The sequence below is a fragment of the Rhinopithecus bieti genome, unplaced genomic scaffold (assembly GCF_001698545.2).
Source record: "Rhinopithecus bieti isolate Rb0 unplaced genomic scaffold, ASM169854v2 scaffold_7045, whole genome shotgun sequence".
Classification (NCBI taxonomy): domain Eukaryota; kingdom Metazoa; phylum Chordata; class Mammalia; order Primates; family Cercopithecidae; genus Rhinopithecus; species Rhinopithecus bieti.
Window position 1 is genome coordinate 218,397 of NW_016805305.1, and position 14,153 is coordinate 232,549.

A 14,153-nucleotide genomic window follows, 5' to 3' on the forward strand; every position below is an offset into this window, starting at 1 on the left:
CTTAGCACACAAGTCATTTTTGCTCACAGTAGAAAAACCCAAACTTGGCAGACATTTATGGTTTTAAGCATAGTCATTTCCAGACTTAAGCCCAATTGATTCAAGATTTGCCCTGTCCTTTTTAACTTCTCCCCAGAGGTGGTCTAAGTTTTGTGGGAGAAAGGAGGGTGATATGGTTAGGCTTTGTGTCCCCACCCAGATCTCATCTTGAATTATAATCCCCATAATCCTCAAAATCCCCACATGTCAAGGGAGACACCAGGTGGAGGTAACTGAATCATGGGGGCAGTTTCCCCATGCTGTTCTCATGATAGTGAGTGAGTTCTCACAAGATCTGATGGTTTTATAAGGGGCTTTTTCCCCTTTGGCTCTTCTCCTTCCTGATGCCTTGTGAAGACAGTTCCTTGCTTCCTCTTTGCCTTCCATCATGATTTTAAGTTTCCTGAGACCTCAGCCATGCAGAAATGTGAGTCAATTAAACCTCTTTCCTTTGTAAATTACCCAGTCTCAAGTATTTCTTTATAGAAGTGTAAAAATGAACTAATGTAGTAGATTGGTACAGCAGAGAGAGGAGTGCTGCTATAAAGATACCCAAAAGTGTGGAAGTGACTTTGGAACTGGATAACAGGCACAGATTGGAACAGTTTGGAGAGCTCAGAAGAAGACAGGAAGATTTGGGAAAGTTTGGAACTTCCTAGAGACCTGTTGAAGGGTTTTGACCAAAATGCTGATAGTGATATGGACAATGAAGTCCAGGCTGAGGTGGTCTCAGGTGGAGATGAGGAACTTCTTAGGAACTAGAGCAAAGGTTCCTTGCTATGCTTTAGCAAAGAGACTGGAGGCACTTTGCCCTGTCCTAGAGATCTGTGGAACGTTGAACTTGAGAGAGATAATTTAGGGTATCTGGTGGAAGAAATTTCTAAGCAGCAAAGCATTCAAGATGTGACTTGGATGCTCTTAAAAGCATTCAGTTTTATGCATTCACAAAGAGATGATTTGGAATTGGAACTTATATTTGAAAGGGAAGCAGAGCATAAAAGTTTGGAAAATTTGCAGCCTGATGGATGTGATGGAAAATAAAAATGCATTTTCTGAGGAGAAATTCTGCTGGCTGCAGAAATTTGCATAAGGAACGAGGAGCAAAATGTTCATTGCCAAGACAATGGGGAAAATGTCTCCAGGGCACGTCAGTGGTCTTCACAGCAGCCCCTCCCATCACAGACTCTGAGGCATAGGAAAAAAAGGTGGTTTCCTGGGCTGAGCCCAGGGCTTTGCTGCTTTGTGTAGTCTGAGGACTTGGTGTCCTGTGTCTTAGCCATGGCTAAAGGAGCCAACATACAACTCAGGCCATTGCTTCAGAGGGTGCAAGCCCCACCCCTTGGCAGCTTAACATGGTGTTGGGCCTGCAGGTGCACAGAAGTCAAGAATTGAGGTTTGAGAACCTCTGCCTCGATTTCAGAGGAATGCATGGAAAAGCCTAGATGTCCAGACAGAAGTTTGTTGCAGGGGTAGAGCCCTCATAAAGAACCTCTGTTAGAGCAGTGCAGAAGGGAAATGTGGGGTTGGAGCCTCCATACAGAGTCCCCTCTGGGGCATTGCCTAGTGAGAAGAGGACCCCCATCCTCTCGACCCCAGAATGATAGATCCACCGACAGCTTGCTCTGTGTGCCTGGAAAAATCACAGACACTTAACACCAGCCCATGAAAGCAGCCGGGAGTGAGGACTGTACCCTGCAAAGCCACAGAGGAGGAGCTGTCTAAGGCCATGGGAACCTACCTCTTGCATCAGCATGAAGGAAGACATGGGGTCATGTCTGGATGTGAGACATGGGGTCAAAGGAGATCATATTGGAACTTTAAGATTTGACTGCCCCATTGGATTTTGGCCTTGTATGGGGCCTATAATCCCATTATTTTGGCCATCGTCTCCCATTTGGAATGGGTGTATTTACCCACTCTCTGTACTTCCATTGTATCTAGGAGGTAACTAACTTACTTTTGATGTTACAGGCTCATAGGCAGAAGAGACTTGCCTTGTTTCAGATGAGACTTTGGACTTGGACTTTTGGGTTAATGCTGGAATGAATTAAGACTTTGGGGGACTGTTGGGAAGGCATGAATGGTTTTGAAATGTGAAAGGGACATGAGATTTGGGAGGCACCATGGGCAGAATGATATGGTCAGGCTTTTTGTCCTCACCCAAATCTCATCTTGAATTTTAATCCCCACAATCCCCACATGTCAAGGGAGAGACCAGGTGGAGGCAGTTGGATCATGGAGACAGTTTCCCTCATGATATTCTCATGACAGTGAGTGAATTCTCACAAGATCTGATTGTTTTATAAACGGGTTCTTCTCCCTTCATTTGGCACTTCTCCTTGCCGCTTGTGAAGAAGGTGTCTTGCTTCCCCTTCACCTTCTGACGTGATTATAAGTTTTCTGAGACCTCCCCAGCCATGCTGAACTGTGAGTCAATTTAACTTCTTTTCTTTGTAAATTACCCAGTCTCGGGTATGTCTTTATAGCAGTGTGAAAAGGGACTAATACAGAGGAGAAGGGAAGCTTAGGCAGTATCTTCCTGACTCTGAAAAAGAGGTGTGTGGTCCACAGAGCTGTACCCTAATCCTCTTTAACTACCCCCCAGGGACAGTTGGTTACATTTCCCTTGTAACAGGTCTTCAGCTATGCTGCCTCAGTACATGATCTTAGTATACAGAACATGCATGAGCTTGCAGGGTTTACACTGCGTTGTGCTTTTTTGTTCCAGTGTTCTGGACGTTGCATGGGCCATGCCGTGAGGATGCACCAGCATCACACAGCTTGTCAACACAACGGCTCTGACTCCAACTGTGATGACAGAAGGAGGTAGGGGCCCCACCCCAAAGCAGCACACATTCTCTCCTGACTCAGGACAATAATTATAACTGCCTGAAAACGGAATCCTTTTTAGTTTCTACCAACTCTCATAATTGACAGTTTTCTATTGTGATTTATTTAGTGTCATCTTCAATAGTATATATTATACTGAAATACTAGTTAATGTGCACTATTTATAATTACAAATTATTTGGATGTTAAACATAAAGGGACACCACTCTGTGTGGTAAAAGGGGAAAAAGGATATCATTGAGAAAAGGCAGATACTTCTCCCTCTACATACTAAGTTAATCAAGCCTAATAATATTCCATTTAGGCTTACAGATTAAATGTTCTTAATGCTTTTAATGAACTGCCTTATTTCTCTGTTTAGAAAATCTTTTTTATTAGAATATTGTCACAGTGGTTAGCAGATAGTTAAGTAAACTTTAATATTGTTGAGGAGGTTAAATAAGAGTAGAGTTTGCTTCTCTCCTTTTATAAAAGTTTGAGCTGGTAGATGGTTTAGGGATAGAAGAGCTTTGTTCATGGGGTCATCCAGAGATCCAGATGCCCTCCATCTGGCAGCTCTACCATCCCAGAGAACAGCATGCCAGCCAGCAGAAAGTGGGGAGAGAGCCTAGGAGGCACACTAATCAGGGGCTTGGGAGTTCTATTATATCACTCGCTTATTGTGTGACCCTGGACTGCCTAGCCACCTAATCTGCATAGTGGGGTATTATCATCCATGTGAACTTATGGTTAGAAAGTTTTAATGATTTAGCTTAGTGTGAAGCACCGAGGCAGCCTGGGTCATGGAAGATGCTCAATATCTAGCTATTTCTTCCTCTTCCATGTCTTGAGTCTTGCTGGAGAAAATGAGATGACCTTGACAATTGGCTGGGTTACCATTTTGAGCCTTCAGTAAGGTTTGGCAATGTAGAGTCAGTTGCATTTCCTATTCCCCACAAAGTGATTTCAAGCCAAAACCATTCTCCTCAAATGGAAAATGTTTGGAATGGCTGCTCTCATTCTCAACAGACAACCTAGTTTTCTAGTTTGCTGAAAAGATAGAGACCACACACAGACTGAGATGCATCATCCCAGATACTTTACTTTCCATTCACAAAGATATAACACAAATACATACATGGGTCACATATATATTTTTCTGAAACTTGCTTTTTCTACCTAAGAATATATTATAGATTACTCCCATCAAGTAAAGATTAACTTTATTCTTTTGCATTTTGTACTTAATATTCTATTCTACTCAATAGTCTATCTAAAGTTTGTACTTAACATTCTGTTGCTAATGGACATTGGATGGTTTCAAACTTTTTGCTATTATAAACAAAGTTGCAGTAAATATCCTGGAACATATATCTTTGTGCACAAAGGGTAATATATTTATAGGGCAGATTTTTAGATATGAAATTGAATTGGTAGGAATGCTCATTTTGATACTACCAAATTGCCATCAAAATTTCTATACCAGCAATATGTGAGAGTTGCCCCCTTTTCATCAACATGATATAGGTTTGCAGCCTTTGAAAATTTTTGCCAATCTGATGGATGAAAATTTATCTCATTATAATTTGTACTTTCCTGATTACTTTTTTTATATGATTTTTTTATTCCTTATATTTTTTTCTTGAACTCATCTTCATTTTTTCTTTTCTGCCACCATTACCCTTGGCCAAACCACCATCATCTCTCACCTGGTATACAGTCACAGCTGTCCAGATGGTCCACCTTCATCCATCCATGCTACTTTCCAACCCACTCTCCACAGTACAGCAACAGTGAGTTTTCCCAAATGCAAATCTGATCCTACCACCACCACAAACCATCTCCCTGTTAGATTAAAATTACTTTAGAGGCTTTACTTGCTCCTAGGAAGATTGACCAAATCCTCAATGTGGCCTATAAAATACCACAGGCGTGGCTGGACGTGGTGGCTCACATTTGTAATCCCAGTACTTTGGGAGGCTGAGGCAGGTGGATCACGAGGTCAGGAGTTCGAGACGGGCCTGGCCAACATGGTGAAACCCCGTTTCTACTAAAAATACAAAATTAGCTGGGCATGGTTGCACGTGCCTGTAATCCCAGCTACTTGGGAGGCTGAGGCAGGAGAATTGCTTGAACCCAGGAGGTGGAGGCTGCAGTGAGCCAAGATCGTGCCACTGTACTCCAGCCTGGGCAACAGAGCAAAACTCTATCTCCAAAAAAAAAAAAAAAAAAACCACACACTCAAGTCCTACTTTTCTTCACAGCCTCATCCATATCTCATGCTGTCTCACTCTTCATGTTCCAGCCACACTGTCCTTCTGTCAGTTCCTTAGATATGTCACATACTTTCCAATCAAAGGTAGCAAAAAATAAGAGGCAGAAAATATAATACAGAAGATAGTGTAAAAGGATCTATCAAGAGGCTCAAAATCTGATTAAATTGGGTTTTAGACCAAGATATATGAAAGTGAAATGAAAGGGTAGACTTTTTTTTTAATAATGGAAGAAAATCCTAGAGCTGGGGTGAGTCAGAGTGGTGGGGAGTCAAGTTACCATTCATTTTCTGTTTTATTTCTGTTTCCTCCAGGATTGGCTGTTCTGTTTTTATAACCTGGTGCTTTTCTTTCATGCTATTTTATTTTGTCCTCAGATGTCTGGTGGTTGATGGATGAGGGATAAAGTTGGTTAGTATAGAGAGCTGTTGAGGGTTTCTTCTGCAGTGTTTTAGCCCCCTTTTTCCCACAGACCTCTTCTGCTGGATTGGTTTATGACCGTGGGCTCTCTGTAGGTAGGTGAGGTGTTAGATCTCACTTTTGAGTGGGTGGACAGGGAGCAATGGAGACCCCCCATTTGCCATAGTAGGGCCTCAGGAAATGTCAGAGAGTGTTGTAGAGGGAGTAGCATTAGTGGCGTGGGTGGAGGATCAGTGGTGGGCAGGCAGTCTGCTAGTGTTTACTATACAACCCTGGGAAGGTTTTGGGAGCTGTGGCTTCCACTGAAAAGTTGTAGAGGGAATGGGAATTGTCAGGGTAGAGCTAGCTCAGACTTATGGCAAGGTGACAACATGAGAACCTACAGAATGCTGAAGACACAGAAAGTCGGTTTCTCAAAGTGGTGATTTCTAACCTCTGAAATCAGAATCACCTAGGAAATTTCTGTAAAATAAAGATTATTGGGACTCACCTCAGACAGTGAATCAGAATCTTCATGAGATTGCCTGGCCATCTACATCATTTTAAAGCTGTTTGCTTCTGCCTGCTTCTAATAACCAGGCAGGCTTGGGATCTACTGCCCTCAGAATCAGCAGTTCCATCTGGCTGATGGTGAAAGGAGTTACTTGAGGCAGAAGTGGAGCCAGACTGAATAGAAGTGAGAAATTGAAAAAAGCTAGTAGAAACAGGATTCCTTTATGATTTCTGCTGCCATTTCTACACTCATGCTTCACATAGAAAAACACACGAACTCCAGTTATGTGCATAGTGTGGATGCCCATACTGCATTCACCTGGCTCAGGTGTCCCTGTCCTGAGTCCTGTCCTTGGCCAGGAGGAAGTTATGGCCTCTACTGGACAGACCTTGCTTTTTATTTATTTTTTATTTTTCTACTGTATACGTAGTGACCAGCCTCTGAGCTTTCCTGGGCTTCAGCTTCTGTGTTGGTCCATAGCTCCATGTGCCCCTCTCATTCTTTGTATTTAGAAAGCTCAATAGTCCTGTCTGACTTCCCACTGGCCCTGCCTTTTCATCGAAGCAGAAGGGGCTGTTTTACAATCCTTTGGGCTGGAAACGAAAGTCAACTTGGAATGATTTATGCAAAGATGGTGAGGGATTTATTAATAAGACAAGACCACCCAAAACTTGCGCACAATAATTTGGTATTCTTTTAAATATATTATTTGAATATTTGTTCAAGCTTCTTAAGTGGAAAGCTGATCTCTGTATAGGGATGGTTGAGGAGTACTCAGTCTCTTCTCTGTTGTTCAAAGTGACTCAATTTTTGGTCCCTAAGATTCGTACCCACTGGGGTAAACAAAAGCAGCTAACAGGACACCCACCTCTTCCATAAACCATATAAACAGTTTGGCGGGACAGTGCTGTGTTAAGTAAACCCTTTGATAGCGTCTCCCCCTACTGGCTAATCAAAGGATTGCTTCTAATTACATGCAATACTCTCAGAGTTCTGGATATCACAAATTTCTCCATTTTGTTACATTTCACGTAAAACACTCCTTATGGATTTATGTGCCCTGATAAGGAACCTTTAATAGGATAACAAGAATGTCTCATAGAATCCAAAGGGAGAACAGGGAGCATGCAGTCAGACCTCAGGAAAGACTACAACTAAGAAACAGGAAGTTTTTTTTTTTTTTTTTCTCTTCTCTCACCTCTGCAGTTCTGTGTGTTTCTGCTTCATTTTTTGCTCCTTATGAAAACTGTTCTTTTCTATATTTCTGTCTGATGTGGCAGAATATCGCCACCTACTACTCCAAGCTTCAGGTTTAAATGCCTGGTTCCAGCAACCTCCAAATCCTAAGAGAAATACAGTTCTTCAACCAGCTCAAGTTAGGGCCTCTTCCAGTCATCTTTGGGACCGGGAAGACACTCTCAGGCAGTGCAAATGCATCTTCAGGAGCTCTGCCTTAGGGAATAAGGGCAGATACCCCAAAGTGGGCCCACTAAGTTGACTCTATCTTCTTTAGCAAATGTCTTTTCAAAAATCAGAGGGTATTATCTTTTCATTCTGTTTTAAAAGGCAAGGAAATGAGAGATAGATTCTTCTTCTCATATGCTCTTCAGTAGTTTCTAACTGCAAGTCTTGGTGTGACCTAAATGTAAAAAGGAGTACTTCTTTTATCAGACTAGATTGCTCACATAGAAAGTCATACACCACAGTATGTTTTGAGCACTTATAAACGGAAAATTGAAGTCTTCTGAATGAATTTGAGGTGGCTTATTGTAGATCATTAAATAATTCTTTTCCTTGCCAAAATTGATTTCTTCCATCTAGTCAGGATGTGTGTGCCTTGACGTGGTGTTGGAAGTCAGTGGAAACACATGGTTTGCTTGCCATGCCCTCTTCGTCAGAGCACATCTAAGCAGGTGCACTCCACCCCAGGCCATGGAGAATGTTGTTACTGTCATTCTAGACTATCTGGCATAAAAGCAGAGGAATGTCTTGGTCTTAGACTCTTCGTCCAACCTTTAATACATAGAATATAGAGTAAGGTAAAAGGCTTGGTCCCAGCAAAAAGTTACACCCTGCCTCTCCTATTTTTTGTTTTTCTGTTTTGTTTTTCACTTCAGACCCACCTTTAGAAGGAACTGCACATCAGGGGCCTGTGATGTGTGTTGGCATACAGGCCCTTGGAAGCCCTGTACAGCAGCCTGTGGCAGGGGCCTCCAGTCTCGGAAAGTCGACTGTATCCACACAAGGAGTTGCAAACCTGTGGCCGAGAGACACTGTGTGCAGAAAAAGAAACCAGTTTCCTGGCGGCACTGTCTTGGGCCTTCCTGTGATAGTACGTACACCTCCCAGGTATCTCCACTGCCCCAGAGGCCTTGATGGCATCAGATCCTGATGACACCATCACTGCACCAGACCCTGCTAGTGATTACCTCATCAGTGTCCCATCTGAGGGGTTATTCAGAATGGATTTGGTAGCTTGGGACATCGGGAAATGAACTCCTCTATGCGGGTACAGCTCCATGTTCTCTAGAGAAAAAACAGTTAGATTAGTAGCATGCTGTCATCATTGGTTACTGCCTTTCTGACAAGCACTGGCAGTCGCTCCACACACTTCTCTTCTGCCTGGTAGTCTTATGTACTAAGACAAAGATTCCATGGATGGGTTTGGATAGGTATGCCGTTGTCCTGAAATAATATGTAAAAATTAATTGTAGGTTTATTTTTCTAAGGAGCAGGTGCATAGCTTTCATAAGTTTTTCAAGGAGTCCATGACCCTGCAAAAGTTAAGCATTGCTGCTCTGAGCACTCAAAGGAGCAGCATGGGCCAGAGGGACTGGGAGGGCCCAGAGAGCAGTGAGAGGTCACTTGGGTGAGCGGAAAGGGAGTCCAATGCGCTTCTGACTCCCTTGCCAAGCAATGGCCCTAACCCAAAGCTGGTTTCTTCACCTCACTCTGTGATCTCAATTTATGGCTTTTCATAAAGTCAAATAATTTTTAATCAGGTCTCTAATACGCTATATGTTATAGATATTTTTTCTTTTTTGCAGGAGACTGCACAGACACAACTCACTACTGTATGTTTGTAAAACATCTTAATTTGTGTTCTCTAGACCTCTACAAACAAAGGTGCTGCCAGTCATGTCAAGAGGGATAAACCTTTGGAGGGGTCACGATGCTGCTGTGAAGATAAAAGTAGAATATAAAAGCTGTTTTCCCCATGTCGCAGATTCAAAAACATATATTTCTTAAAAGACTAGATTCTATGGATCCAACAGAGGTTGATGCAAAAACACCACTGTTAAGATTAAAGTGAAATTTTACCATGGTAGTTTTATATTCCAATTTTTTAAAACGATGTATTCAAGGATGAACAAAAATACTATAGCATGCATGCCACTTCTCTTGGGACCTCATCATATCAGTTGAATCAAGAAATCACCAAGATTATGAGCGCATCATCATGTGTTGCCTCTTTCCTGTGATTTGTAGACTAGCACAGAGTGGTACATCCTAAAAACCTGGGAAACACAGCAACTGATGACTTCCTCTTCTCTCAAGTTGCAGGTTTTCATCAGGTTTATAAGGTATTCGCATTTTAGAATCTCTGGCCAGTAGTTGTTAAGATGTTGGCATTGATGGCATTTTCATAGATCCTTAAGTTTAGTCTGTGAAAAAGAGACCATCTGTCTGGATAGGCTGTCACACTGACTGACCCAAGGATTCGTGGAGGCATGGCATCTTGTCCTTGCTTTTAGAACACCCACGGAAGAAAAAACAGTAGATATTGCTGCCAGTTGTACAACTACAGAAATCTATCTATGACCAAGTGAGGCATCTTGGAAGTCAAAGAAGAGGGGAAGTTAACCTTTTCTACTGATTTTGTAGTATATTCAAAGCTTTCTTTTAAGAGCTGTGAATGAAACTTTTTCTAAGCACTATTCTATTGCACACAAACAGAAAACCAAAGCCTTATTAGACCTAATTTATGCATAAAGTAGTATTCCTGAGGATTTTATTTTGGAAAATGTATAAGAAAGTAATCCAAATAAGAAACACGATAGTTGAAAATAATTTTTATAGTAAATACTTGTTTTGGGCTGATTTTTCAGTAAATCGAAAGTGAATTAGGTTAGAAGTTACACTAAGGACTAGGGGTTGGAGCCAGGATTTAGTTTAAGATTTGGGGGAAAGGGTAAGGGTTAGTTTCAGTTTTAGGATTAGAGCTAGAATTGGGTTAGGTGAGAAAGGAAGTTAAGGTTAAGGCTACAGTTGGCTTTAAGGGTAAGGGTTAGGAACAGGTTAGGTCAGGGTTGGACTGGGTTTGATTGGGGCCAGTGCTGGTGTTAGTGATAGTGTCAGGATGGAGGTTAGGTTTGGAGTAAGTGTTGTTGCTGAAGTGAGTTCAGGCTAGCATTAAATTGAAAATTCTGAAGCTGATTTGGTTATGGGGTCTTCCCCATGTGTACTACCAGTTGTGTCTTTAGATGGCACACAAGTCCAAATAAGTGGTCATACTTCTTTATTCAGGGTCTCAGCTGCCTGTACACCTGCTGCCTACATCTTGGCAACAAAGTTACCTGCAGCAGGCTGTGCTGGGCCTAGTCCCTGGTCAGTAATAACTGAACAGTGCATTTTGGCTTTGGATGTGTCTGTGGACAAGCTTGCTGAGTTTCTCTACCGTATTCTGAGCACACAGTCTCTTTTGTTCTAACTGCAGCCTCACTGACACTGGGATGAGCACTACTGTATGTGGAGGGTTTGGTGATTGGGAATGGATGCGGGACAGTGAGGAGGACACACCAGCCCATGAGTTGTTAATCATCAATCACATTTGATTGTTGAAGGTTATTAAATTAAAAGAAAGACCATTTGTAACATACTCTTTGTATATATTTATTATATGAAAGGTGCAATATTTTATTTTGTACAGTATGTAATAAAGACATGGGACATATATTTTTCTTATTAACAAAATTTCTTATTAAATTGCTTCACTTTGTATTTAAAGTTAAAAGTTACTATTTTTCATTTGCTATTGTACTTTCATTGTTGTCATTCAGTTGACATTCCTGTGTACTGTATTTTACTACTGTTTTTATAACATGAGAGTTAATGTTTCTGTTTCATGATCCTTATGTAATTCAGAAATAAATTTACTTTGATTATTCAGTGGCATCCTTATAAATGTAGGCAGCTTATGTGTGTTATTTTTTGGTAGCCTGGGGTCTTGTCATTGTGGCTGCCCCTCTGTCAGTATAAGAGCAACCCCAGTGGGTTTGATTCCCTGGACTATCCTTCGGAGTGTGGATTACAAGACTCAGAGCAGATATCACAAAGATTCACTCTAATGCCCTCATTCTACTCATTTGCATAGTGTGAATCATATTTAAAAGAATCTCAAGAGCAGCAGAAGAAAGAAGTCCCAACAGACAACCTGAAACAGGTATTGAAGTAAGTGGTAGTTGGAAGAGCAAGAGGTACTAATAGCCTTTTAATTTTTTACAGACGTTTTTTAGAGCAGTTTTAATTTTGCAACAAAATTGATCAGAAGTTACAAAGATTTCCCATATATACCTCATGTCCCAACACATCCCCCATTATCAGCATCCCCCACCAGAATGGTACATTTGTTACAATTGATGAACCTCCATTGACACATCGTCATAGTCCAAAGTCCACAGTTTACAATAGCTGGGATAAATCCCACTTAGTCATGGTATATAATTCGTTTTATAAATCGTTAGATTCAACTTGCTAATGTTTGTTGAGGATTTTTGCATGTATTTTCATGAGAGATTGGTCTGTAGTTTTCTTTTTTTCTTCGTGTGTGTGTGTGTGTGTGTGTGTGTGTGTGTGTGACCAAGCCTCCCACTATTGCCCAGGCTGGAATGCAGTGGCGCGATCTCGGCTCGCTGCAACCTCTGTCTCCTGGGTTCAAGCAATTCTCCTGCCTCAGACTCCTGAGTAGCTGGGATTACAGGCATGTACCACCAAGTCCGGCTAATTTTTGTATTTTTAGTAGAAATGGGGTTTCACCATATTGGTCAGGCTGATCTCAAACTCCTGATCTCAGGTGATCCACCCGCCTTGGCCTCCAAAGTGCTGGGATTATAGGCATGAGCCACTGTGGCTGGCCAGTTTTCTTTTCTTGTAATATTTTTGTCTGGGTTTGGTATTAGGGTGATACTGGCCTCATAGAATGAGTTAGGAAATATTAACTCTGCTTCTGTCCTCTGAAAGAGATTGTAGAAAATTGCTATTTCTTTTTTAAATGTTTGGTGGAATTGACCAGTGAACCTGTTTTGGCCTAGTGCTTTCTGGTTTTGAAGATTATCAAGTATTGACTGAATTTATTTAATAGAAATAAGCCTATTTGGATTGTCTGTTTCTTTTTGTGTGAGTTTTGGCAGATTGTTTCTTTGTATGAATTTTGACAGATTGTGTCAAGGAATCGGTCTATTTCTTCTAGGTTATAAAATTGTAGGCACAGAGTTCTTCGTGGTATTCCTCTATTATCCTTTTAATCCCCATAGTGTTTGTAGTGATGTCTCCTCTTTCATTTCTCATATTAGTAATTTGTATCCTTTCTGTTTTTTTTTTCCTTAGTTTTGCTGGAGACTTACTGAGTTTATTGATTTTTTTCAAAGAACCAGTGTTTATTTAATTCTATTGATTCCTTGTTTTCACTTTCATTGATTTCGGCTCTGATTATTTCTTTTCTTTGTCTGCCTTTGGATTTTATTTATTTATTTATTCAGGAGACAGATTCTCATTCTCTCACCCAGACTGGAGTGCAGTGGTGTGATCTTGGCTCACTGCAGCCTCCTCCTGCCAGGTTCAAGCAATTCTAGTGCCTCCACCTCCTGAGTAGCCAGGACTATGGGTATAGACCACCAAGCCTGGCTTTTGTATTTTAGTAGAGACAGGGTTTTGCCATGTTGCCCAGGCTAGTCTTGAACTCCTGAGCTCAGGCAATCTGCCCACCTTGGCCTCCCAATTACAGGCATGAGCCACTGTGCTTTACTTTGTTTTTTATTTGTTTGGTTTTGTTTTGTTTTGAGATGGAGTCTTGCCCTGTCATCCAGGCTGGAGTGCAGCAGCTCGATCTCAGCTCACTGCAACCTCTGCCTCCCAGGTTCAAGCGATTTTCCTGCCTTAGCCTCCTGAGTAGCTGGGAATACAGGCATGAGCCACTGTGCTTTACTTTGTTTTTTTGGTTTTTTTTTTTAAGATGGAGTCTTGCCCTGTCACCCAGGCAGGAGTGCAGCAGCTCGATCTCGGCTCACCGCAACCTGTTCCTCCCGGGTTCAAGCGATTCTCCTGCCTCAGCCTCCTGAGTAACTGGGACTACAGGCATGCACCACCATGCCCGGCTAATTTTGTATTTTAGTAGAGATGGGGTTTCATCATGTTGGCCAGGCTGTTCTCAAACTCCTGACCTCATGTGATCCACCCGCCTCGGCCTCCCAAACTGCTGGGATTGCAAGTGTGAGCCATGGCACCTGACCTACTTTGGATTTAATTTGCTCTTCTTTTCTGTTTTCTTCAGGTGTAAACTTAGAATACTGATTTAAGATCTTTCTTCTTTCCTAATATATGTGTTCAATGCCTTATATTTCACCATAGCACTGTTTTACTGTATCCCACAAATTTTGATAAATTGTGTTTCCATTTTCATTTGATTCAAAATATTTTAAATTTCTCTTGAGAATTTCTGATCCACATATAACTTATAAATGTGTTGGGGGGCGGAGCAAGATGGCCGAATAGGAACAGCTCCAGTCTCCAACTCCCAGCGCGAGCGACACAGAAGACCGGTGATTTCTGCATTTTCAATGAACTTCCATTCACAATTGCTTCAAAGAGAATAAAATACCTAGGAATCCAGCTTACAAGGGATGTAAAGGACCTCTTCAAGGAGAACTACAAACCACTGCTCAGTGAAATCAAAGAGGACACAAACAAATGGAAGAACATACCATGCTCATGGATAGGAAGAATCAATATCGTGAAAATGGCCATACTGCCCAAGGTTATTTATAGATTCAATGCCATCCCCATCAAGCTACCAATGAGTTTCTTCACAGAATTGGAAAAAG

General features: G+C 41.6%; 1 protein-coding gene and 1 long non-coding RNA gene across 2 annotated transcripts in view; one reads left to right on the forward strand and one right to left on the reverse strand.

Annotated features, from left to right (window-relative positions):
- The window catches only part of ADAMTSL3 (ADAMTS like 3), a 224,014-nt gene extending 214,777 nt beyond the window's left edge, over window positions 1–9,237 (forward strand). The window contains exons 23-25 of the mRNA XM_017872132.1: window positions 2,768–2,865; window positions 8,172–8,403; window positions 9,102–9,237. Of these exons, the coding sequence (XP_017727621.1) occupies window positions 2,768–2,865; window positions 8,172–8,403; window positions 9,102–9,140 (369 nt within the window). The 3' untranslated portion in view covers window positions 9,141–9,237. The remainder of the gene's footprint in view (window positions 1–2,767; window positions 2,866–8,171; window positions 8,404–9,101) is intronic.
- On the reverse strand, window positions 6,735–8,264 carry LOC108529667 (uncharacterized). Its single transcript, XR_001885606.1, has 2 exons — window positions 8,178–8,264; window positions 6,735–8,067 (listed from the first exon to the last, which is right to left on the reverse strand). It is a non-coding gene; the product is annotated as an uncharacterized LOC108529667 (long non-coding RNA).
- Window positions 9,238–14,153: the final 4,916 nt, after the last annotated feature.